Genomic DNA, 26033 nt, shown 5'->3' with positions numbered 1-26033 from the left:
ACGTTTGGGTATGCCGCCTGACCCCCAAAGAAGGCCGGCTGCATGAAGTGAGGAGGATACTGCCCGTAGGCCTGAGTAGGCACATGCGGGACAGCTCCAATCATATGAGGGCCAGTATGGACGGTATTACCGCCCGTCTGACTCTCATGCAAGGAAGGTGCACTTCCTGCAGAAATGTTGTTGAAGCTGTCTGGGAAATTCGACGTTGAAGCCGACTCAGACAGCGATTGATTTCTCTTCCGGTTGATGATCTCCCGGGCATCAATAGTTGATTTTTTACTTCTCACCGGCTGCTGAGGCCGGCGAGTGTTGTTGGTATTGTTCTTAGGAAGGAGAATCTTTGACCAATCAATGGTCCCGGCTGCCTTCTCCTTTGGATGGGGAGTGGGCTGCCGGTTTCTGACTGACTTCCCCTTCCCTGGAGGAGTCTTCTTCGCCGACTGGCCTTTACTTGGACCAGCCCGGCTCTTGGTGATCAGCTATGTGATTTCACCCTTGAAACTCGTCATGAACCTCATGAGTTCATCTCGGGTGACAGGGGCTGATCCAGCTGCCGTTTGGGTTGCCCCTTCCGGCTGCCCAGTGGATCTGCTCGAACCCGCCTGGGATGCGCCCCGCTCCAGAGTCTCTCTGGGCCGGATGCGCTTGACTATGAGAGAGCCATCCTCGGCTGTAGAGGTGTCGACCTGAGGATCCTCATCCTCCTCATGGTCTGTAAAAACTTCTGGGTCTTCACCCAGACGGTTAGGTGGCACAAACTCTTGAACCATCTTCGAGGTACTCTCCCCACAGACGGCGCCAAATGTTTTGGGTGTTTTTGTCCCTCGGGAGAGTTACAACACGAAGACTGATCCGGGGTGAGCTGTACCTGTAAAACAAACGGAAACACCTGTTGGGTGGTGCTCCGCCTCCAACGATCAAGTTAGTAACTTGAAAAGGAATAGAGAGTACGGAAATTTAGGTGGGAATCTGCTTGGATTCCAAGCTCAGGTGTTTCTCTGATGTAAGAGAATGCAGGTGTAATAAATGGTAAAATGTGCCCTCAAAATGAGGGACATCTCCCTATTTATAGGGTCATTGGGAATTGTGCATCTGATTAGGTCACTGAACCCTAATCATTGGTGGGCTGCGCCGTTTTGCGGCATTCTCGGGATTTGGGCCTGAAGGCCGCCTTTTCCCTTGATTTCTGGAATGACACGTGTCGAGCAGGGATTGACCCATTTTGGACCAATTTGGGGCTGACACGTGTCACCCTCTGATTGGGCCACGTGGCAGGGTGAAATTACCCTAAACACTATACATATGTGTATATACAGATGTACATATTAAAATATTTACGAAAAATATACTATATAATTATAATTATAAAATGTATGGAAAATATATTATAAAATGTATGGAAAATATATTAAAAACTTGAAACCTCTAAACATTTTAAACACATATACTATTTATTATTATTATTATTTATTGATGATTATTATTATTTATTGATTATTATTATTAGTATTATTATTTCAATTATTATTGTTATTATTATTATTATTATTTTTGTTGTTGTTGTCGTTGTAATAAGAGCTTAAAAGAATGAATTTTGGCTTTATATCATTAGCAATATCATTAGACATAAATTAAGAGCTGAGCTAAGCTGAACTGAACTGAACTGAACTGAACTGAGCTGAGCTGAACTGAACTGAACTGAACTGAACTGAACTGAATTTCAACGGAACAGAACAGGCCCTAAGTCAAAATTTAAAAACATCACTTTGATGCACAACACTATATGCTATTTTCTCCATTTTATATTGTTTTTCCTGGCCTATTTATACATTGTGCTTTACTTGGTATGCAATTTTTTGTAGAATAATGTTTAATTCGAGTAAGATTGACATGTAAGAGGTAGAGGTTCTGATTCGGTACGTAAGACTCTTCTCTTTACCTATATCGAAAAAAATATACCTTATATACTATGAGTATTAAAGATGAATGCAAGTATTTGTTCTATTAAACATGCTCTTGTAATTAGTCAACTATCATTATTTTTTTCAAGCTTTAACGTTGGTATTACATACGTAATGCAGTTTATTTATAACATTAACCACTAACTTGCTACGATTATTGGTCGGCCATTCAAAGAGTTACAAAAATGACTTGGGACCTGTTATTTTCAGCTTAATTTCAGTTCAGTTCTGCCCGATTCAATAAATCTGAACGGGCCCTTGGTATGCCTTATCAAGATTTACAAAATAAGGCATGACAAAACATAGGCACAAGAAAGACATGATTTATTTTGTAATGCATAATAACTTAGGGCCAGTTTTATTCTACTTATTTTCACTTTAGTTTAATTCAGTTCAGTTAGTTCTTAATATTCTTCTCTCATAAAATATTCAATTCAGCTCCAATCAGTTCAGTAAATCAGAACAGATCCTTATTACGGAGTATACATTAGAAAGTCATATAATCTTCCTTCATATACCTATTAACGTGAAAATTTATGTGCCTTAAGGGATGCTCTGAGCATCAAATCAAATCAAATGTTAATGTTTGAAGTTGGTAAAATCTGCAATCAACTTCAATCAAGTTAATTAATTAAAAAACAAAAATGACATAAATGAAGCAAGGCTTAATTAGGTGACCCAAGGCCCAAGGGTGTACATCGTTGCTAGGCAAAAATGTAACCAGATTAACCCTCATACATTACATCAAACCACCCACTATCAACTCACATCATCATCCAACTTTATAGTATAACTCCATAACTACATTTATATTTATATAATAAGGTAATATTTCAACCATCAAAATATAGTTTATGTCACATGTCTTGTCATTTCCCACTTACTGCTAATAAGTTATACTGTTAGTACTACCACTCTGAATTCTGAATACTTTTACTTGCACATTTCAGACTTTCGCAGCTACCTGAGCGTGATAATGACGTAGCTGTATTTTTATCTGCTCTTATTTATTTACTACCTTTGCTTTTATTTTTACGTCCTTTCAATTTGGTTTTTATTACAACTCCAATCGTAAAATATAAAGTGTGACATTAATGCTTTTTTTAAAAATTAAATTAATGAGGACAAAATTGCACCTTCTAAAAGGATCATGTCAATTATGTTGTTGGATTTGTAATTTGTTGAATTGTTGACACGATAAAATATGTTTGTTGCTTGAGTTTTGTATGAGCAATTGAACATCAATAATTTTTGCGATTTTTTAGAACTTTATCCATGGGAAGTTGGTCTAATCAATCTTGTGAATAATTGTTAATATAATACGGTAGATGTCGTAGATCCATCATTCTATCACTTTTCAAAATTCTATACATAAAATAGTATAAGGGCTATTCATAATCAATCAAGATTTTGCCTAATAAAGAGGTTATATTTTATAATCGTAATGAGGTTGTGACATCAAATTTCATTACGGCTTTTGTCTTAATTTAGACGAAGATTGTTAGCCTCCCCATCCACTCACAAAAGGCTTTGTCTAATAATTTGGGTCCAAGCTGGCCTATTGAAGGTTTTGACTTGTAGCCTTCTTCTTGTCTAAAAAATAAAATGTTGTAACTATGCAATGTTTGGCATGTGAAAACTTGTAACCAAATAAAGATTAAATTCCACTAAGCAACACTTTGGGTTAAGAATTCTCTCACCACTCTTAAGGAATATTGTCTGCTAAATCGGGTTGGTGGACCTATAAGAGGTTTCGATTGTAAGGTTGTTTATTTTCTTACCTACTTGCAATGTATTTAAATAATTGCATCACTTTGACCGATATATGTGTCGTCAATACACAACTTTGATAATTTATCGCTTTAATTTGTATCAGTCTAGCTTATTAAAAAATTAATATATATCATAAAAATATATCCATTGTGACCAATCAAAATATTATACAGAGTACTAACTTTTGAATTTTACATATTAATAAAAAATTCAGTCAAATTTAGTATGCGAGTAATGCAAAATTTAGGGCATGTTCAGATTTACTGAAAACAACTGAACCGAATTGGGTTGAACTGATTGGAGCTGAACTGAACTGAAATGAATTGTTTATGAGAGAAGGAAATTAGGAACTGAACTGAATTGATTGAAGCTTAGCTAAACTAGATTGAATTGAAATTAAACTGAAGAGAACATGCCCTTAAAGTGATGCACTTTATCTGAATACAAAAGGTGTATAAAAAAATTAAGAGTATACTTGTATCTACAGTAGAAATTAAGTTGCATTTCCTTTAAAAAACAAGTTGCATTTTATATATAATTAAAGCTATGTTTAGTTCTCCTTACTTAAAGTTTAATTAATAATAAGATTAATTAAACACTACGGAGTATTACTTATTGTAATAATAATAATAATAATAATAATAATAATAATAATAATAATAATAATAATAATAAATATTATTATTATTATTATTATTATTATTATTATTATTATTATTATTATTATTATTATTATTATATTATAATTTATTGTAGGTTGTATAACTTTTGTTTATTGGAGGTTCTCGACGACACAAGACATTGGGGCTCGTGCGACAGCTCATATCTCCACTAGAGTAGGTTTTGCTATAGCTAGAGGAGCGGGGGCCCAGATTGTATCTCAACTTTCCACTAATTTATTGTAAGTTGTATGACTTTTGTTTTTGAGATATAATCACTAGGTGAAAAAATGCATTTGGCAGCGGTTCAAACCCGGTCTAAGGCACCGGTTTGAACCGCTGCCTATGTGAGGGGTGCCAAAAACCAAGTTTTTGGCACCGGTTCAAAACCAAGTTTTTGGCACCGGTTCAAAACCAAGTTTTTGGCACCGGTTCAAAACCGGTGCCATAGGGTGGAATAGGCACCGGTTAACCGGTGCCAAAAAGGCCCACTAAATTTTTTTTCAAAGTTTTTGGCACCGGTTAACCGATGCCAAAAAACCCCCAAAAATCAATTTTTTTTTTTTTGTTTTTTTTGCTTAAAAATTAAATACACTAATTTAAATAAAAACACAAAATATAAATAAAACATCACAATCAATATAAACGATTCTGTTTAACATATAATCAATAAAATTTTACAGCATAGATCAATAAAAAAAATTACTTATAAATCAAAAAAAATTACAACATATAAATAAAAAAAAAACTACAATATAAATCAAAAAAAAAAATATTACAACATCACAATCTAAAAATCCCCATATTCTTGATTCTTGATTCTTGGATTATGTATACCTGCGCAAATTAAAACATCAACAATAAATTGATTAAAATGAACAAGCTGCGAAAAAAATAAAAAAAAACCCAGAACAGTTAAAAAAGAATTAAACCCACAAAATAAATAAAATTAAATTCGATTTTAAAAAACCCAGAAAATAAATAAAATTAAATTCGATTAAAAAAAAACCCAAAAAATAAATCTAACAACATCGAATAAACCCAGAAAAAATTAGAAATCGACAAAAAAATTAAAATCGAACAAAAACCCAGAAAACAAAAAAAAATTGTAATCGAAAAAAAAAAATCAAAATCGAAATTGATTAAAAATTTGATTAAAACAAACTTGAAAACAAAAATAAAATAAACCCAGAGATTGAAAAAAAATGAAAATCGAAAAAACCTTAAAATCACGAAAATAAAACCCCCAAAACCGCATGCAACTTGAAAAACAAAATCAAAATCGAAATTGAAATTGAAATCGAAAAACAAAATCAAAATCGAAAACAACACAATCAAATTTGAAATTGAAAAACAAAACCCAGAAAATCACGAAAAACAAAACCCAGAAATTGAAAAAAAAAATCCAGAAATTGAAAAACAAAACCCAGAAATTGAAAAAAAAAATCGAAAAAACAAAACCCAGAAATTGAAAAAAAAAATTGAAAAACGAAAATAAAACATCGAAATTACTTTAAAATCGAAAAAAAAACCTGAAAATCACGAAATCAAAACCCAAAAACGCATGCAACTTGAAAAACAAAATCAAAATCTAAATTGAAATTGAAATCGAAAAACATCAAAGTCGAAAACAACATCAAACCGCGTTTTTTGGTCTTCGATTTGTTGTTATCTTCCATTTCTTTTTCGTCTATAAGTGATAGAAAGGAGGAGGAGTTTCAGAAATACATAGAAATGAAGAGGAGGAGAGGAGAGAGAGAATAGGGTCATTTTCAGAAATACATAGAAATGAAGAGGAGGAGAGGAGGAGAGGAGAGAGAAAGAGGCGGAGGAGAGGAGAGGAGAGGAGAGGAGAGAGAGAATAGGGTCATTTTTAGGGTTTGGGGTATATAAATGGGCGGGTTTTTTTTTTTTAATAATTAAAAACCGGTTCAGTTAGGCACCGGTTTGGTTAGGCACCGGTTCAAACCGGTGCCCTTTTTATTTTTGGCACCGGTTTGAGCTGAACCGGTGCCATTTCTCTTTGTTCAAAAACTTGCTCATTTTTAGGCCGATTTTTGGCACCGGTTTGGCCTAAACCGGTGCCATTAGGGGGGTGCCTATTTGTATTTTTCTACTAGTGAATAATAATATAATAATAACAATAATAATAATAATAATAATTTATTTATTATTATTATTAATGATAATTAATTTCAGTTCACTTATTTTAGTCCAATATAACAAGCCCGGGCCTAAGTATTTATGTTAACCAATACAAGTAAATTTGATAGACACTATTCTATTTGTCTTATTTTCACTTATTTTAGGAATAAAAGGTTTAGATAGGTTCAAATTATGATTAATAAATTTAGAAACGAATAAGACATATAAAAAAAAAATTATAAGTGCATATTGTTATAGTTAAATTTCTGTAAGTCAAAAGTCAATGGCAGTCAGCCACTGTCAACGACAAGATCAAACTCCGACGAAGACCAAGACTTGACGTGACAAACGAAAGAAGCACCAACTGCTCTCCTATTTTCTAGGGGAGGATAAACATGAAAGACTAAGTCTTCACCTAGCGGTACTCTGCCGTTAGTGGGCTAAACAGAAAAGAGATAATAAGGAGCCAGCTCGGATAATCAAGGAAGCAAGTCTATCACCTTGCAACGACTAGAGATTAATTCTAGGCACCATCTATATAAAGGGGAGACACGTCATCAAACGTAGAGGACAATATAACCTAGCCACCAAACTACTTTAAGTATACACTAGATGAAGCCCGTGCGTGCGATGCACGGTTTGTTTGAATTTTTTAAAATAATATATATTTATTGATGTGCTAAAAACTGTTAAATCTTTAGATAAAATTTCTGATATCAAAATATAATATTTTATAATTAATTAATTTAAACTGAATAATCTCATTCGCCAATTTTACTTACGTGTCACTTAAATTATTTAATTCTAAAAGAATTAATAATTTTGTATTTAGTGCGTTTCTGGTGTGGCCAGCCGCACGGTGTGGCAAGGTGCCACATTAGTAACCCCTAAAGTAACCCCTCGAAGTAACCCTTAAATTAACCGCTGTTTAGTAACCCCCGAAGTAACCCCTAAAGTAACCCCTGAAGTAACCCCACTAGTAACCCCTGAAGTAACCCCTAAAGTAACCCCTAAAGTAACCCCTGTCTAGTAACCCCCGAAGTAACCCCGAAAAAACCCCCGAAGTAACCCCACTAGTAACCCCCGAAGTAACCTCTGTCTAGTAACCCCCGAAGTAACCCCTGAAGTAACCCCTAAAGTAACCCCTGTCTAGTAACCCCCGAAGTAACCCCTAAAGTATCCCCTGAAGTATCCCTTGAAGTAACCCCTGTCTAATAACCCCTCTAGTAACCCCTAAAGTAACCCCTATCCGACCTAGTAACCCCTGGTCGAATCTATTAACCCCTAACCGGATATGATAACCCCTGACCTAACATCAATTCCACCGATAAAGCCGCCACAAAACCACCAATTCCAACCACCACAACAATCGACCACCACCCATTCCAACCAAAAAGGATCAAAACAAACTATAAATCAATTTGGTGTATGAAGCATATGATGTCTACTAATGTAGAAATTACAGATCTAGGATTTGATGATTGCCTACTTTTTGTGCCTCTGAACAAATGGCGAGTTCTTCGCTTACTCCTCCGCAAAAACAACAAATTAAAATCAATGAGATAATGATAAAATAAAAATCCTCTACAAAAACATCAAACTAAAATCAATGAGAGATCATGATAAAATCAAAACCGATCATCAATGCAATCAAATTGGCTAATTAGGGAAGACTGAGATGATGATAGGAGAGAGAAAATAATAATTTGGTGATGATGGTGCCAATGACAGCGAAACCGACTAGAAAAGGCCAGTTACGATTCCATTTTTCTTGAAGAATTTCGCTGAAAATGATGATTAGGGAAGATGAAGAAGAAGAGTGGAGGTGTTTTGCTGCCATTGCTTTAAGATAGGAGAGAGAAAGTGAGCAAAAGGAAGGGGAAATACAGTAGAAGTGGGAAAATAAAAAAAAAATGCAAAAAATGTGGCTGGCCATATGGTGTGGCCAGCCACATATGAAAGTTTGTGTTTTGTATTTAATTGGCTATCACTAAAATTTATTATCCTACGTGGCACGTTGAGAAAATTAAATCCTACGTGTCTATCTAAAAGCTCGTGAAAAAACTCCCCTTAATATATATATATATATATATATATATATATATATATATATATATATATATATATATATATATTAGATTGTAATCCGATTTCTTCAATATTTTTTCATAGTAAAAGCTTGGTAGATCTTCATTCTACCCGCGATTTTTACCTTTATTGGGTTTTTTGCGTCACTAATTCCTTGTGTTATTTCTTTATTTTCGCATAAGTTTTATTCACGGTTTTATTTAGTTCTAGATTTTGATATTCAATCCCACCTAACGAAAATTAGCATACACACATATCATAATTAAGGTAAGGGTTTGATCTATTTACCTTGTTCTACTTATTTCACAAAAATTAAATTCAATTGTGCATTGAAGAATAAAAGCATCCAATATTCTAATGTATTATTCTAGTTTGTTAATCTTATTGAGATTATTTACTCAACTCGTTTCATGTGTTAATAAAGCAGGGTTTTTTTTTAGCATGGTTGTAAACAAAGTTGGACAATGGAGCACTACAAATTAGATGTCATTTTACATTTTTACTTCCTAAACAAAGCACTCGATTTGGCTGAATTACTCGAACTACGTATATTGCCCAAACCCTTCTTTCCAAAGGTGTAGACGTGGCCGGCTGGTTGTTTTTCACAATGATGCTACTCCAAAGTCTTTGTTACTCTTTTAGGGTATTTAATGAAATTCGCTTGCATTAGAAAAAGGGTAATGATATAAACCTAACTATTTGATACATTTCCTGGTTTGATATTGACGTTAATATTTAGTACATGTTCTTTTCAACTTAATTTTACTTTGGTTATGTTTAGTTCCTAATTTCCTTCTTTCATTAACAATTTAGTCCAGCTCAATTCAATTCATTTCAGTTTAGTTTTGTAAATCATAACAGGCCTTAGGGCCTGTTCTCTTCCGTTGAAATTCAGTTCAGTTCAGTTCAGTTCAGCTCTTAATTTACGTCTAATGATATTGCTAATGATATAAAGCCAAATTTCATTCTTTTAAGCTCTTATTACAATGACAACAACAACGACAACGACGACGACAACAACAACAACAACAACAACAACAACAACAACAACAACAACAACAACAACAACAACAACAACAACAACAACAACAATAATAATAATAATAATAATATTAACAATAATAATAATAATAATAATAATAATAATCAATAAGTAATAAATAATAATAATAATAATAATAATAATAATCAATAAATAATAATAATAATAACAATAATAATTGAAATAATAATACTAATACTAATAATCAATAAATAATAATCATCATCATCAATAAATAATAATAATAATAATACTAATAATAATAATCAATAAATAATAATAATAATCAATAATTAATAATAATAATAATAATAATAATAATATTATTATTATTAATAATAATAGTATTATTATTATTATTATTATTATTATTATTATTATTATTATTATGTACAAGAAGCCCCATCTTGTTAAGTGGGAGCAGGTTTGCCAACCAAAGGTTAATGGGGGTTTAGGCTGTATATACACATATGTATAGTAGTAAATAATCAATAAATAATCAAAGATCACTAATCCATAGTTAAAAATCACTAATTAATAAGTTCAGTTCAGCTCAGCTCAGTTCAGTTCAGTTCAGTTCAGTTCAGCTGAGTTCAGTCAATCGGAACAGGCCCTTAGAGTGTGGGTATTCTTAACAAAATTCATTTTAACCATAATTCGTGGTTACTCTATGTAAGGACATACATATTTATGTAGTTTCTTTAGATCGACGTGTCTCATTATCAATATGTATATTTAAAAGCATGATAAAATCAAGTGTGGTTTAATTTGATGTAATTAATGTTTAGTTTAGCTTAATATTTCCATCTACAACACATTATATCAACATGCCTATTTATGCATTTCTATATATTGTATATTTGTATATACAGAGTACTATTATCTGTATAAACAACAATTGAATAACAAATTTGGCTGGAAAAACTTCAAAAAACGGTTTTACATTGCATTTATTTTGGCTGGAAAAACGTAATCACTTAAAAACTGATTAATCAAAACATGTGTTTGATGCTCTCAAATCGTTTCACCCTACACAAAAAAAATACAAAGTACATGCTAATTTAAATGAAATATTCCTTCATTCCTAAATAAAATTCTTTCTTCTCTAAAACACTATGTACTTTTTTTTTTAAAAAAAAAAAAACTCGGTACTTAGGCCTTGTTTGGTTGACATGGGAATTAAATTCCCATAGGAAATTGCATTTCATGGGAAGTTATTTCCCTCATGAAATTCCTAGGAATTTCCTAAATTTGTTTGGTTGGCAATGTGGGAATTTAGAAATCCCATGAATTTTGATTGACCTAGGGGGGACTAGGTAATTTACTTCTCTTGTTTTGTAGGAAGTTGAAATTCCCATGAATTTTCACTTCCTTCATTTTTGCTTTTTTGTGTCAACCAAACAACTCCTCAATTTCTCAAATCCCATGAATTTTCACTTCCCCCATTTTACATTGTCAACCAAACAACCCCTTATATTACATAAAATATAAAAGAAAACCAAAGTAAATAACTAATACAATAAGTATTTTAAAATAATAAAATTACGATATTGTTTATTAAATTAAATCGGCAAACAATCTCTAAAATCTCAAATACACAAATTCACCACGTTCAATTAATTTTCCAAATACGGTATATTTTTATTAAATTGAATTGTCAAACAAGATCAATCTGTAAAATCTCAAATGCACAAAATCATCATGTTAAATTAATTTTCCTCTTCATATTATATATAGTAAAAAAGTAGGTATAATTTATAAAAATAGATCCTTAAAAATAGCAAGGGACAATAAATATTATGGAGAAGGTTACAACTTAAAATATTGTAAGTGAAGCTAAGCTAGAAATCGAGAGTCGAGACGCATGCAAGAGACTCATCATTCTGTCCTCTGTCTCCCACGCAATCTCTCTCTTCTTTCTTCCCCCCATTTTCTCCTTTTTTTGTTCTTTTTATTTTAATTAATTTTTTTTTCAAATATCTTTTTTTCTGAACCATAACAACTTCTTCCATTTTTGTCCCTCTATTTTTATACTTATTTACCATATTTGCCATCAATATTAACTGTCTATTTTTAACCTAAGTTATAGCTATGATCATTATTAAAGTACCCTATGTTTTGTTAACTTTGGTAACTAAATTTGACATCAAAGTTTGAGCGGGCCCACCTCTTTATATTTTGTTGTTAGAGACAGTAGATAAGCATTGGATGTGGATGTTCAGCAGTAAAAATTTCATAGTTACTACAGTAAATCTTAGTTTTTTACCGTGCATGTAAATGTAACCTAGCTTAGGTTGAACATGGGAACTTGAAGTATAAAGTGGAAGATTTTGTGCACCATGCATTTGTGGTTATGGAACTTTCATAGCTTTCCTTTATATGAGTATCATGCAAGTAAAGCTAGTAATCCAATAATCATCTTTGAGAATCGTTTATGCTTATCCGATAAATTTCATTGTTACATTATTTATCGAGGTATATTTTATTTGAGTGATTTAGATTGATTTATATTTATTGGAACTTAATTGTCTAATTATATGTATTTATTATTGAAACATGATGTTTATTAATTAAATTGATTATTACAATGTCTTTTCTCTCAATGATGTTGAATTATCTATGAGTAAAGAAAATTATAATTATAGAGGTTAAGATTTAAGAATATTGATTTTCTTATCACTTATCCAAAAGAACTATATTTGGAAATTGTTCAAGCATTATAACTAGCCTTTTAAACTTATGTTATGTTATCTTTTGGACCATAAGACTAATTAGTTTTTAGTAGACACAATATTTTATGCATGACAATATAACCCACATAAATTTTGACATGCAAAACTTCATATACACATTAAAAGTATCAGAATTGTACGCATAACAGGTAGATATTACAGTGTAAATAACTGAATAAGAATCAACTCGAAACGCCTCTTTTTTTTGTTACAGCCAGCTACATTACAGTTGGAAAAGAAAACTCTTTATTTGGTTAGACAAATCTTAAAAATAAGTCCATAGACAACAAAAAGAGGAAGAGATCTTGCAAATCACACTTACTACTTACTAGCATGCATATATACACATTGGCAACTTAAGAGCATGCATGATAAACATGACCTTTTTCCCTAAAAAAACTTAAAGCATAGTGCCAAAGCAATCAATTGCCATGAAAAATCCATTCACCTTTTCAAACCCACTAATTTCCAATTTACACAATACTAGAAAAAAGATAAATAGAAATTAGAAAAAAGAAAAAAAACAACTTTGCACCAATCATCTCACAAAGCTTTGATCCTACAAACTCTTGTCTGTTGTTGTGGCCTTTCCTTTTGTCCCACCAAAAAAACACACTAAAAAAAGAAATAAATTAAATTAAATGAATTAAAACCAAATTAAAAATAATTTTAATTTTCTTTTTAGGCCAATCTTCACCCCACCCTTCACCAACAAGCCATTTTAGAAAAATCTCAAATTTTAAGGGTACATTGTAAAACCAACCCTTAACCAAAGGGTAGTTTTGTCATAATATATTTTTTTTTCCCAATTTCAAAAATTCCCACTTCTTTTTATTTTTATTTTATTAAACCCATTAAAAAAATATTAATTTAAAAATATCCCCTCTTCCCTATACTAGTAACTATACACCCTAAAACAGCTGATAAAGCAATACAAACACTCACCATTGAAGAGAGAGAAAATAAAAAGCTACACTCCTCTCTTTTCCCTGCTACAGAACAGCAACAATCAATCCAACAACAACAAAAAAAAAAAAATCCCCAATTTGTCAAAATTAGGGTTTTAATTCAAAGCTTTAAATACCCTTTTCAGCTCAAATTTAGTACTTTTTCTTCAAATTAATCAATGCAGAGTTTCTGGGTAATCTTTAGTTTGTTCTATCAAGTCAATCTGATTCTGGGTTACTAATAAAGATGCTGGCTAATCAGAAGAAGAAGAAGAAATTTCTGCTTTTAGTTATAAGTTCAGAGATCTTGATTAACCATCTTCAATTATTCGGTTATCGTTGAGTTATTTCAGATATTTCCCACTTTTTTTCTTTTCAATTTTATCGTATAACCTATGGTTTCTATATGAGTATTATTTTCGTCGCTTTTTGAAGAGAGTTAAGGAAGAAGAAAAATGGGTTTCATGGTTCTGGAGTTGCGGATTTTCGTCGCTTTTTAGATCGTTGTTTTTTTTATTATTACAAAATTATAATTAGTAAGGTACTGTTTTTGGTTGCTTGGAGTATTATTAGGAAAATTTCAAGAGCTCTGATCTCGAAAGTTTGGGAACAAAGAAAACATTCCTTGTGTTTTTCGCTGCTTCATCTTATGTTAGCAGATAATTTCTTACGTTGTTATTATCCCCATTAAAAAAAAAAAATACAAAACCAAAAAAAAAAAAAAAAAAAAAACCCAGTTCATCTACTAGTAGCAGTATTTATTTATCTATCTATCTAGATTGCTATCCATTTAGACTGTATCGTTTCGTGTCGAAAACTCGAGTTTTTGTAAGAAAATGGCAATGTCCTGCAAGGATGGTAAGGGAGTGATGGATAATGGGAAGTATGTGAGGTATACACCTGAGCAGGTTGAAGCCCTTGAAAGGCTTTATCATGAATGTCCTAAACCCAGTTCTCTTCGCCGTCAACAGCTCATTCGTGAGTGCCCTATTCTCTCTAATATTGAGCCTAAACAGATCAAAGTCTGGTTTCAGAATAGAAGGTATATTGTTCATCTTCTCATTTGCGGGATTTTCATTTTATTTTTAACTTATTTAATGCTGTCATTTTACTTGTATCAGATGGTCTGACATGATTACATTCGTTAGTATAAAATATAATAAATAATAATAATAATAATAATGAGGATAGTATGCTCATATAATAATAATTATAGAGGCCAATTGTGATTTTTTTTTTTAAATTTTTGACAAGATTTTGCTTTTGGGTTTTAATTATTGTGTGTTTTAAATGTGGAGCAGATGTAGGGAGAAACAGAGAAAAGAGGCATCACGGTTACAAGCTGTGAATAGGAAGTTGACTGCTATGAATAAGCTTCTAATGGAGGAAAATGATAGGTTGCAAAAACAAGTTTCACAGCTTGTGTATGAAAATGGCTATTTTCGCCAGCAAACTAATAAAGTAAGCTAAAAGTCTTTACCTTTTGATATACTTTGTTTACTAATCTTGTTCTTAAGAGCATAATCCAAAGCTACATTTAAGTGGGTATTAATGTTTCCGGAAATTTCATTATTTAACGACAAAATCACGTGTCGATTGGTGTAATTAATGTTTCGGCATGTAGTTTAATCCAATTAGCCCGCGTATGATTAATGCAATAGACTAACATGTTTTAATGAAATTCATTATTTCACGACAAAATCACGTGTTGATTGGTGTAATTAATGTTTCGGCCTATAGCTTAATCCAATTAGCCCGCATATGATTAATGTAATATCTAACGTGTTTTAATTTTGTTGATAATGTTAATCAGTCTGGGATTGCTAGTAAAGACACAAGCTGTGAATCAGTGGTGACGAGTGGTCAACACCATTTGACGCCACAGAATCCTCCAAGAGATGCTAGTCCTGCAGGGTAAGTGGGGGAATAATTTGGTTGTTGTGTCATTTTCTGGTTAAACAAAAAAAACATCGTTTACTGTGAAACTGTCTTTGTTGGGTGTGTGGTTAATGGAGTTTCTGCTTTTGTTTTTCAGACTTTTGTCCATTGCAGAAGAAACTTTAGCAGAGTTTCTTTCAAAGGCCACTGGAACTGCTGTAGAGTGGGTCCAAATGCCTGGAATGAAGGTACCTTTTTTATTTTTAATTAATTTCTTAATTATAAATTAATTATCAATACTTGTTCATTAATCAATCTAGATAATAAGATTAGTAATGTAGTTAAAAGAACGTGTTTTTCTTTAATTAAAAAGCTGTTAGGGGTTATATTTAAGTATTGAAAATTGTTGTGGAAACTTGGGTTTTAAGCAGATTTTATTAATTTTATAGTGTAGAGTGTTTGGCTTGCTAATTTGTTGTTAATTATTGTAGCCTGGTCCGGATTCCATTGGAATCGTTGCTATTTCTCATGGTTGCACTGGTGTAGCTGCACGAGCCTGCGGCCTTGTGGGTCTTGAACCTACAAGAGTAAGTTCAATTTACTTTTTAAGAGTAAATTGATAGGTAATTTGTTTGATGTTCATTTGAAGTTGAATTGAGCATTTATGCTGCTGCACATCTTACAGGTTGCAGAAATCCTCAAGGATAGGCCTTCGTGGTTTCGCGATTGCCGAGCTGTGGATGTGCTTAACGTGCTGCCTACTGCCAATGGTGGAACCGTTGAGCTGCTATACATGCAGGTTAATGATCTCTTTTACTGTGTTTAAGTTTTTGTTTGTCTAATTTTGTCTACTTGTTTAGTTTCGTGTTTCTCACAATATGTTGTGCTTTCAGCTCTATGCTCCGACAACTTTGGCACCTGCTCGAGATTTCTGGTTGCTTCGCTATACCTCTGTCATGGAGGATGGCAGCTTGGTGGTATGTATGCCTATTATTATATTTGTTCTGTATGTAATTTATCTTGAGACTTGGAGTGCTCCATGATTTTTTTGCTTCACGGCTAAGCCCTGTACTTATTGCCGTAATGTTTTACTACATACAGGTCTGTGAAAGATCACTTAACAATACCCAGAATGGTCCGAGCATGCCAACTGTGCAGAACTTTGTTAGAGCAGAAATGCTCCCTAGTGGGTATCTTATAAGGCCTTGTGAAGGGGGTGGCTCCATAATACACATTGTTGACCATATGGATCTTGAGGTGATACATATTCTGTTGAATCTTAATTATGATTCAAATTGGCGAAGTTGGTAACTAATAGTTCTGAATTGTCTTACTGTGAAACAGCCGTGGAGTGTACCTGAAGTGTTGCGCCCCTTGTATGAGTCATCAACAGTTATAGCCCAGAAAACTACTATGGCGGTAAGAATTTTCTTTTAAGCCTCATATTATGGATCATGAATTACTTCCATTTGGAGTTATTAAGTGTTGTATGATTGAAACTAATCCTGGGCATTTGGTGCATGTTTTTAATTCTCCTAATATTGTGCTGCTGGGATGCAGGCACTGCGTCAACTGAGGCAGATTGCTCAGGAAGTTTCCCAGCCTAATGTCTCTAATTGGGGCAGGCGACCTGCAGCTTTGCGAGCACTTAGCCAGAGGCTGAGCAGGTGGGTATACACTTAAGATTTATCAAAGATGTTAATTCTCCTTTAATTCCTTTGCTATTGGAATATGATGGTTTCCAATGTATCAGGGGTTTTAACGAGGCATTGAATGGGTTTACTGATGAAGGATGGTCAATGATTGGAAATGACGGCATAGATGATGTCACTGTTCTTGTTAACTCATCACCTGATAAATTGATGGCATTGAACCTTACATTCGCTAATGGATTTCCAGCCGTGAGCAATACGGTTTTATGTGCCAAAGCTTCAATGCTTCTACAGGTTTGCATTAATTTTTTTGTCTAATAATAAGTTCTTCATCAATGGACTTTAAGATTTTGCATTCACTTAATACCTGTGCTTCGCTGTATAAGATGTCATCGTGGTAGGAATTGATTTTGTCTAGTTATCCTCTCTTTTTGTTTTTATTTGAATTTCTGAACGTCTGTACAGTTCCAAAGCGTTTAGAGGGTCCCTTTTTTTTTAAAGGCTCTGTCTCCATCGTGGAATTATTATTCTGTCGGGATTGTATTGTTGGTTTACCCTGGCCCCCTTGAACTTCAAGTAGTGAAGGTTTACAGGATTGATCCTTAACGTTTGAATAAACTGACAAGTGATACATTGTGGCCGAGGCTCTTGAAATTCTTGGAGGGCTTGATTCTTTTATGTTTTTATTTTGTTTATCTTATTTGAAATCACTGTGGTAAAGAGTAACATTATAATACCGGATAGCGAACTCCTTGAGCTTGTGATGATTACTGGGATGACAGTTGAATTTTGTATCTTTCTGGATATTTGGTTTCCTTTTGTATGTTAGTAAGCATTTATATTTGCTTTCTTGTTTAAAGTGGGGATGGGTCAATATGAAACCCACTGGCTATCAATCTATCTAGGATACTTTAGCGTCATTATGTTTGGTAATATCATCATAGCGCCAGGCTTTAATGGGTATCTTCTACTATGATTACATTGTCACTTGAGTTGAAATCTAGTTGACTCTTTGGCGGATGGATGCACCCATTTCAATGGAAGGTTCTCCCTTTATGTTTGACCCAGTGTTGCTAGAACGTGGTTGTTCCTGTGTATCAGTGTGTGGAGCCAGTACAGAAGCAGGGAATGCTTATCCTCATGAAGTGCAGAATACAGAACATTAAGTTTAAAAAGTTTTCTATAAGACAATAACCACTTTTGTATTTGAAGCAGTGGAGTATAAGCTACTGATACTTCCTTTCAATCTGCTCATACACATAAATAGTAAGACATGTTGGTATAAAGTACAGAGAAAGTTTTGACTTAGTAGAGAAGTATCATGTTCAAATCCTTGTCAAATTAGTATGTGATTTAACTCGTAACATTTGGCACTTTTTATGCACAATTAGTTCAATGGTGATCGACAATAGAAGTTAATGGATTCCGATTCCAGATTCACTCATTGATGAGTTTCACTGACTCTAATTAGCCTGATTGTAGGAAGAAGTCGTGCTTGATATGAAAAAGCTTGCAATTAAAGAATTGCTGTCTTCAAATTTACATCTGACTCCTTTGAGTTCGCTTGTGCTGCTTATGCATTATAGCCCTTTGTTGTATTGATTCTCGTGGTAGGTTTCGTAGAGCATCATTAACCAGGACTAATTATTTCTTAATTCCTTCTTCATGTGACCCAAGAACCATCTTTTTATAACCTAAATGTTGGTTCATGAGAGAAGGACAAGAGAAATAGAGACTGTGAAGGGTATGATTAGAGTGAGACAGTTTTTATCCCTTGAACCAAATTTTTTACTTTCTCTAGCCATCAAGTACATTTTGTTTGGGTCATAGGGAGTAGATTGATCAAGGACTTTATATCAGTCTTTGATGGCCTTTGTTTTTGTGTACTTGTAAGGAAGATAAAAATATGATCGATCTATTCTTTCTCGATTTGATATCTAATTCTGTGTGTAATTCTTATTTTTTCAGAATGTTCCGCCAGCAGTACTTCTTAGGTTCCTTAGGGAGCATAGATCAGAATGGGCTGACAACAACATTGATGCGTACTTGGCAGCAGCTGCCAAAATTAGTCCCTGTAGCTTGCCTGGATCACGAATTGGGGGCTTTGGTAATCAAGTTATACTTCCATTGGCACACACCATTGAACATGAAGAGGTAAGCTTTTCATTGTATGTGAAAGATTGTATTAGCAAAGTACTTGATCGGTTGATCCTTGTCACTTGCTTTGTCTAACATGATAAATAATAATTATGTCATTTCTCATGTGCTTAGTTATTGGAGGTCATTAAGCTTGAAGGTGTTGTCAGTTGTCCTGAAGATGCTATGATGCCAAGAGACATGTTCCTATTGCAAGTAAGTGCTGGGCTGCTACTTCCTTTATTTCTTGTTAATCTCGAAACTTGTAAGAAGAAATATTTGAAGTTCAAATTGCTTATTTGGGTCCCATAAAACTGCAACCGAGAGTTGGTGTATACAGTATACATCGTTGAGACCTGCAAATTAATGTTCGAATTTACTATTTAAGTCCATTTCTCATTATAACATGTTTGATTCAATGTTTATTCGCCCACATGTCTTATCTCTTTTCTGCTTACTGTTTGTCAAAATAAAGTTCAAGTTGTGCATGTGCATAAGATGATTAAGATCACCATGACAAATCTTTGTTAGCGGACTGGTTAAGGTTAAACAAAAACAAATCAAATATCTTGATGTGATTTACTAGTTGGAACAACCATAAAATGATAATTGTTGCAAGAAACAGAAGCAGTAAGATATTTGTTACCCTAAACTTGTAATTGCAATTGCACTTGTTGAAAATTAATTTCTGTCAAGACTTTGGTGTGGAACTTGAGCTAGTAAAATAAGATTTGACTATTAAGATTTTTCATACATGAAGTGAGTCAATCCTTCTTTATTTAAACCCTATAATTAGCTAGCGTCTCAATGTCTGCTTCAATTGACATTAAGTTTGGTCAGAGGAAAGAACAGAGCACCAGTGTACTGCAAATTAAAGTTCTGAGCATCGTGTTAAAATTAAGTTATTTGGGGCATGTACAATGCTGTTTTATCTCTCACTCAAATCATCTAGATTTTCTAAATACATGCTGCCTACCTCTATTTCAATGCTTAATTGCCAACAAGATCATGCTGTATTAATACGTACCTGAATACTCCTTTCTTAAGATATTACTTTTATAAGTCCAATACATCGTTTTTCAACTACTCTTAAAATAGCTTGTCACCTTTTTTGCTGACGTGCTTTTACTCTTGGCAGCTATGTAGCGGAATGGATGAGAATGCCGTTGGCACATGTGCTGAACTCATATTTGCTCCTATTGACGCTTCTTTTGCTGATGATGCTCCTCTCCTGCCATCTGGTTTTCGCATCATTCCTCTTGATTCTGTGAAGGTTGTTGCACATTGGAAACTGTTATTTTTGTTCCTTGTAAAGTTCACTGCTTTCTTGGTGGTGGATAGCTCATATATTTGCAACTTTTTTTGCACTGTTAAATCAGGAAACCTCGAGTCCAAATCGTACTCTGGATCTTGCTTCTGCTCTGGAGGTTGGTTCATCCGCAAACAGATCTTCTGATCATTCTGCTTCTGGTAATAGCATGAGATCAGTGATGACTATTGCATTTCAATTTGCTTTTGAGAGCCATCTGCAAGACAATGTGGCATCTATGGCTCGACAGTATGTTCGCAGCATTATTTCATCAGTTCAGAGGGTGGCGTTGGCTCTATCTCCTCATTTGGGTTCTCAAGCTGGACTTCGATCACCACTCGGAAATCCTGAAGCTCACACTCTAGCTCGATGGATTTGCCAGAGTTATAGGTTTGTCCCCAGACTTTTGTCGTCATACTTAGAATCAACTCTCTGCTCTTGCTGTTTGCCCATATATTCTTTTGTGTAGGTTAGAGTAACTTAAAAAAAAACTTGCTACTAAAATAACTTGTTGTATAAAGTATGCACTTCTTAGACCCATGACAAGAATGCCTGTCCCTTGCCTAATGTGTGAGGCCTTCAGAAACAACTGTTGTCTTATAATATCCAGGCAATTAATTTGTTCCAGATTCAAGAATAGCTTCCCATCATTATAAAATTCTGTGATGTATCAGCAAAAGTGCTCGTTTTACATCACTTTAGGTTAATTTTCCTATAGCTTCAATGATAAACCCCATCAGAACCTCTCCAACAAGCCTGAAAGATATCTGTTTAGAGCTTAAGGTGTCATTTTTGCAAAGTCCTTTATTTGCCAAAATGTTCTGATCACTCTGAATGTTCGATGTTTTTTGTTTCTGAGATATACTTGGTTTGACTTAACTTTTCTTGTTCAAGGAAAAGTTCAGTAATAAAGTTGATTATTAGTTTGCTTTTTTTATTTTTCAAAGACTCAAGGATTATGCAGGTTTGAAAACATTTATTGCTTGCTGTTATTTTTCCAATTGAATTGGGCAGGTAATGATTAATCGCATTTAAATCTAGGGAATGGGAAAAATGATGGTTGATAAAAATCATTTTAAGGAAGAATGGGAAATGATGTCGTTTTTGAAAATAAGGAGTAAAATGTATGTGGTGTCTTTATTATCTGGGAAAAGATGATTTCCCAAAAATGTAATCGCGGATTATAGCAACTATCATGAGTAGTCATAAAAAAGTTTCAGAGATTTGAAAGAAAAAAAAAAACCTTCCTATCCCAATTTGATGATTTTAGCACTATTTAGCAAGCAACTTCAATTAGCTAAGTAATACTTCGTAGTAAGTTATTTAGATTTTCAATCAGCCGACTATTTTAGATAAATGTTTGTTAAGGTGTTGAAAATTTAGTAAGCTACTTTATATTAACAGTGTTGAGCCTTTTCCTCAGTATTGTTGAAATTTTTATTTATGATCACATCTTTCTCCCAAATCTAGCAATTTTTTAAAAACATGTAATTTTATGTCCTGTATTTGATTGAAATTGGATATGTTAGTTTATCTAATAGTCGCTTTAAAGTGCATATTTTTAGACTGGTTTAAATAGTGATGTATGGGATTATACACATGTGAGAATACAGTAAATGCATAAATTCATCTAGATTTGCCTGTAGAATTTCATAGAAGACTGAATGTTGGTCAAGGTCAAATTCAAATTTTCTGTTGAGCTTATTGGATTTGTCTGTCTTGACAGATGCTTCTTGGGAGTGGAGCTACTCAAGTCACCTGGTGAAGGTAACGATGTTGTCCTGAAGACTCTGTGGCATCATTCTGATGCCATTATGTGCTGCTCCTTGAAGGTGAGCCATTTGTGCTGCATCTTATTATTGAGCTTTCAAGATCGGAAATTCAGACGATTTTCGTCGTGTTTTCCCTATTAGATTCATAGTGTTTCCAAGATTTTTTGCTGTTGCTGTTTAATTAGTGACTTTTTTTAAGGGTAATGATATATGTAGCCCTTAGGGCTATATATATAAGCATTAAATATACTACCTAAAATGGAAATAAGTTGGGAATTCATGACAAAATCACGTGCAATTCAGTGTAATTAATGTTAATTTATCCTCAATATTTCCTCTTTAAACTTCTTATACATAGGGCTATGTTTATCATTTTCCTTTTTTTAATTAGGATAATAGGATATATTTTCCCAAATCTTTGAAGACTCGATACTATGCTAAATATTATAATGGATCTAAATTTGCGAATATACGTAGGTTAGACTTGCTATCTGCATTATTCATTATTTGATTGTGGGGACTATTCTTTTGCAGGCTTTGCCAGTTTTTACATTTGCCAATCAGGCAGGTCTTGACATGCTCGAAACAACCTTGGTCGCCCTGCAAGACATCACACTGGAGAAGATTCTGGATGACCAAGGACGAAAGACACTCTGCTCAGAATTTCCTCAGATTCTTCAACAGGTTCAAACGATTGCTTTACCTACAAAACTTTTGGCTTTGAATAAAGATACAGAGTATATATGAAGGAGGAAAAAAAGTCTCCACATTTGACATAAGTTGTTACTGACTGCTGATGCTATCATGTTCATTGAATTTCTCTGCAGGGTTTTGCTTGCCTTCAAGGTGGTATATGTCTGTCGAGCATGGGTCGTCCGGTGTCATATGAAAGAGCAGTGGCATGGAAGGTGCTGAACGAGGAAGAAAACGCTCACTGCATATGCTTCATGTTCATGAACTGGTCATTCGTCTGATACCTGGCAGCCTTAGTTCTAGTAGCACTAGCACTCCCGAGTTAAATACTTAAACAAAACAGGGTTATTTATGTGACTGTGAAGTAGTAATTTGTTTCTTTTGCTCTCCTGGTTCTTACTATGGAGACCTTGGTAAACTGAATCTATCTATGGAAGTTGCGTTACGGCTAGGCAGGCAGAGACCTGAAACTGCTTTTCTGTTTAATTTGGTGTCTCACCTTCTATGTTTTCTGTGCTTTATTCTTGGATTAGCTTACTTGCTTAAGGTTCGCATGATCTAATTATCGATTAACCCAATGAATGGTTGGAGATTTGATTGAACAATTTACTAACATTATCCTGTTTAATGTGAAGTTGAGAAAGAACACTAATGAATACTCTGACATTATGATCATTGTCTTAACCCCTTCATAATTCACGACATTTGTAGTTTCACTTAATCTTCATTTAACACTTCGAAGTTCGAACATTTCATTACTAAATTTGGGGACATTTGAATTTAACTCCTTTAACATCCCATCTTCATTACTAAATTTTAAGTGGGAGTGCACTTGAAAATCCACTTGTAAATTTGTAATATAGACCTACATATATTTAGGAAATATGATAATTCTTCAAACAATGAGAATAAGGAATTGAATTTGTACCTTGAGCAATTGATAAGGGCCTGTTCTCATACAATTATTTTCAGTTTAATTTAGTTCAGCTCAGCTCAGCTCTAATAAGTTAAGTTCAGTTTAGTTTTAATAAGTTCAGTTCAATTCATCTCCTAATTTCCTTCTCTTATAAAATTTTCAATTCAGTTCAGTTTAATTCAGTTCAACTCTAATAAGTTTAGTTCAGTTCAGTCAATGAGAACAGACCCTAAGCGTCTTATCCTAATTCTAAGAAATTTTGTGAATCGATTTTCATTACCTACCCTTATAGTTATCTAAACAGCAAAAGTTAAAAAATTATTCACTACCTAATAGTAGTATGTGAAGTTTTTCCAAATTTCTATGTTGTCTCATAAAAAGTAGTAGTTGTTGCATAGGATACTATAAGAATTTTCATGTGAAGCTTCACGAAAATAATTTTATTGGTTTCCTTGGTAGAAAATAAAAGATTATGTATGAAGTGATTTTGCATGAAAATATCATTATCATTCTGTCCTAAATAATAGGGCACATAAGTTTTTTTTTAAGTAATTTAATTTTTAAAATTTTTACCTATTACATGGATACTTGGATAGTAATCATCTGTTATAGTACTTCCTCTGTCTTTATACTTGCATCACTTTGTAAATTGCAAACTCTTACGTAGTTTTTGGAGATGAATAAGATAAATAGAATTAAAAAAAAAAAAAAAGATCCATGTGGTGATAGAAAAAGTTTATTAACTAAAATGAAAAGTAATGCAACTAATTTGAAATTTTCGTTTTAGGAAAGTGATACAGCAACTAAAAAGAAACGGAAGAAGCATAAGTTATTATGTCTCTCTCATATCAAACTATTTTCAGTTTCAAAATTATATTGGTACAAAGTATAAGTGAATTGTCCATCAAGGACAATATGGAAAACTATTTCTTATTGTTCAATCTACCAATAAATTTGGAAAGTACTATAATTTTTGGGACAAAATAGGATTGTGGCCTATATTTAGGTAGGCTGAAGATGATGGTATGATTGTTCTTAAATAAGACCTTTGCTAAATCATTTAATTTCTTTCCTCTTTAATTATATCTCAAATTGAATATAGCCAGATTGACTAAAAGATTAAAACATAAAGCTGATTGTGTAATTGAGAAGACTAAATAAATATAATTCATAAAATAGCTAGTTAAGTAAGCAAAAAAGATCTAAAAGATACAAACTTTTTATTAGTTTTTTCATAATACAAAATATTACAAGAAGACATTCGGTTTAGTCGAAAGGAAAGGCCTAAGATGGCAGCTCCAATGGCTTAACAAACAAGATGGTAGCCTCATTACATAGACATATTACTATTATTAGTAGACAAATTAAACTAATAATGGTACTCATCAACTCATTTAGTATATGCTAATTATGAACCCACTCAAGAAACCCTAAAAGGGTGTAGGTGTAGAACAAAGTGGGATCATCATTAGCACAACTTATGTTAATCCAAGAAGATAAACCCCCCTTAAAACCAAAAAAAGGAGGTGTTAAAAACAATGAATAATCTGATGTTGTCAACCATCAAAAACAACCCTAGAAGTTAAAAAGCTTAATGAAAAGTAAATTAAAGCAAAACAAATACATGCCAATTGATAAGTTAGTTGTCAATAGTAAGGTCATTCATCATGGAAGGCATGCAACTTGAGCTCCTAGTGATGCCACCCTTCTTTTGAGCACCTTTGAGGTCTCTAGGGCTTAAAGACTTGGCTCTAATCTTAGTGCTCTTCTTTAAGATCTCTCTCATGGCTTCGGCTTGGCATAGGACCGGATAAGCCCTACCGAGCTTATTGAACCTATGACAATGGCTCATGTGAGTTTCTAGGGCTTCCTTACACATCCCTCCATTTTTCTCCATTTCTTCCTTTACAGCCTCAGAGCACAACCCACATATCCACTTACCTTGAAAGTTGTCACGTACACGTTTTATGTACTCCGGTGTGTACTCCTCACTCATCCCACAACACTCACACTTTGCATCTTCTGCTTCTGAGATAGGTGGGAGAGCTTGTGATTCTTCTATCTCCCTATCCATCTCCTTGCTTAACTCGAAAGCAATGTCAGAGACCGTCCTCTTAAGGTTGTCATTAGCAAGCTTTGGTGGTCTTGAGAAGTTTCTTGTAGGCATGGGGAAGGATGAAAGAACCGCCTCTCCATGTGGTGGTGCCATGACTAATATGACAAAGTTTAAGGTTTAACTCGTTTATTTCGAGAGAATTATGTAATTGTGTTTAAGGTTGTAGTAGTTTGGAAGACAGACAAATTACTTGTTTCGCTTGAGGGTTTTTTCA

The 26033-nt window shown here is 33.5% G+C and overlaps 2 protein-coding genes across 2 annotated transcripts; one reads left to right on the top strand and one right to left on the bottom strand.

Annotated features, from left to right (window-relative positions):
* Positions 1-13303: 13303 nt before the first annotated feature.
* Positions 13304-23273, top strand: LOC145558656 (homeobox-leucine zipper protein ATHB-15-like). The gene is made up of 18 exons (XM_081619965.1): positions 13304-14389; positions 14649-14808; positions 15161-15261; positions 15383-15473; positions 15717-15812; positions 15911-16024; positions 16119-16202; positions 16327-16482; positions 16570-16644; positions 16786-16892; positions 16979-17171; positions 18846-19031; positions 19149-19229; positions 20152-20286; positions 20393-20712; positions 22049-22154; positions 22629-22778; positions 22922-23273. Exons 1-18 carry the CDS (start codon positions 14184-14186, stop codon positions 23066-23068), a joined length of 2508 nt encoding a protein of 835 aa, XP_081476091.1. The 5' UTR covers positions 13304-14183; the 3' UTR covers positions 23069-23273.
* Positions 23274-24902: 1629 nt separating this feature from the next.
* On the bottom strand, positions 24903-26033 carry LOC145560041 (uncharacterized). The gene has a single exon (XM_081621296.1). It carries the CDS (start codon positions 25910-25912, stop codon positions 25343-25345), a length of 570 nt encoding a protein of 189 aa, XP_081477422.1. The 5' UTR covers positions 25913-26033; the 3' UTR covers positions 24903-25342.

The sequence above is a fragment of the Chenopodium album genome, chromosome 9, assembly GCF_948465745.1.
Source record: "Chenopodium album chromosome 9, dcCheAlbu1.1, whole genome shotgun sequence".
Taxonomy (NCBI): Eukaryota; Viridiplantae; Streptophyta; class Magnoliopsida; order Caryophyllales; family Amaranthaceae; genus Chenopodium; species Chenopodium album.
The sequence above is the reverse complement of the archived record's forward strand: the minus strand, read 5'-3'. Positions and strand labels throughout refer to the sequence as shown.

Bases quoted from the DNA above. Each gene is read 5' to 3' on its own strand.
- LOC145560041 (XM_081621296.1), bottom strand. From the start codon at position 25,912: ATGGCACCACCACATGGAGAGGCGGTTCTTTCATCCTTCCCCATGCCT.
- LOC145558656 (XM_081619965.1), top strand. From the start codon at position 14,184: ATGGCAATGTCCTGCAAGGATGGTAAGGGAGTGATGGATAATGGGAAG. The intron at 16,893-16,978 runs GTGGGTATACAC...CCAATGTATCAG, and splicing joins CTTAGCCAGAGGCTGAGCAG to GGGTTTTAACGAGGCATTGA. The intron at 22,155-22,628 runs GTGAGCCATTTG...ATTCTTTTGCAG, and splicing joins TTATGTGCTGCTCCTTGAAG to GCTTTGCCAGTTTTTACATT.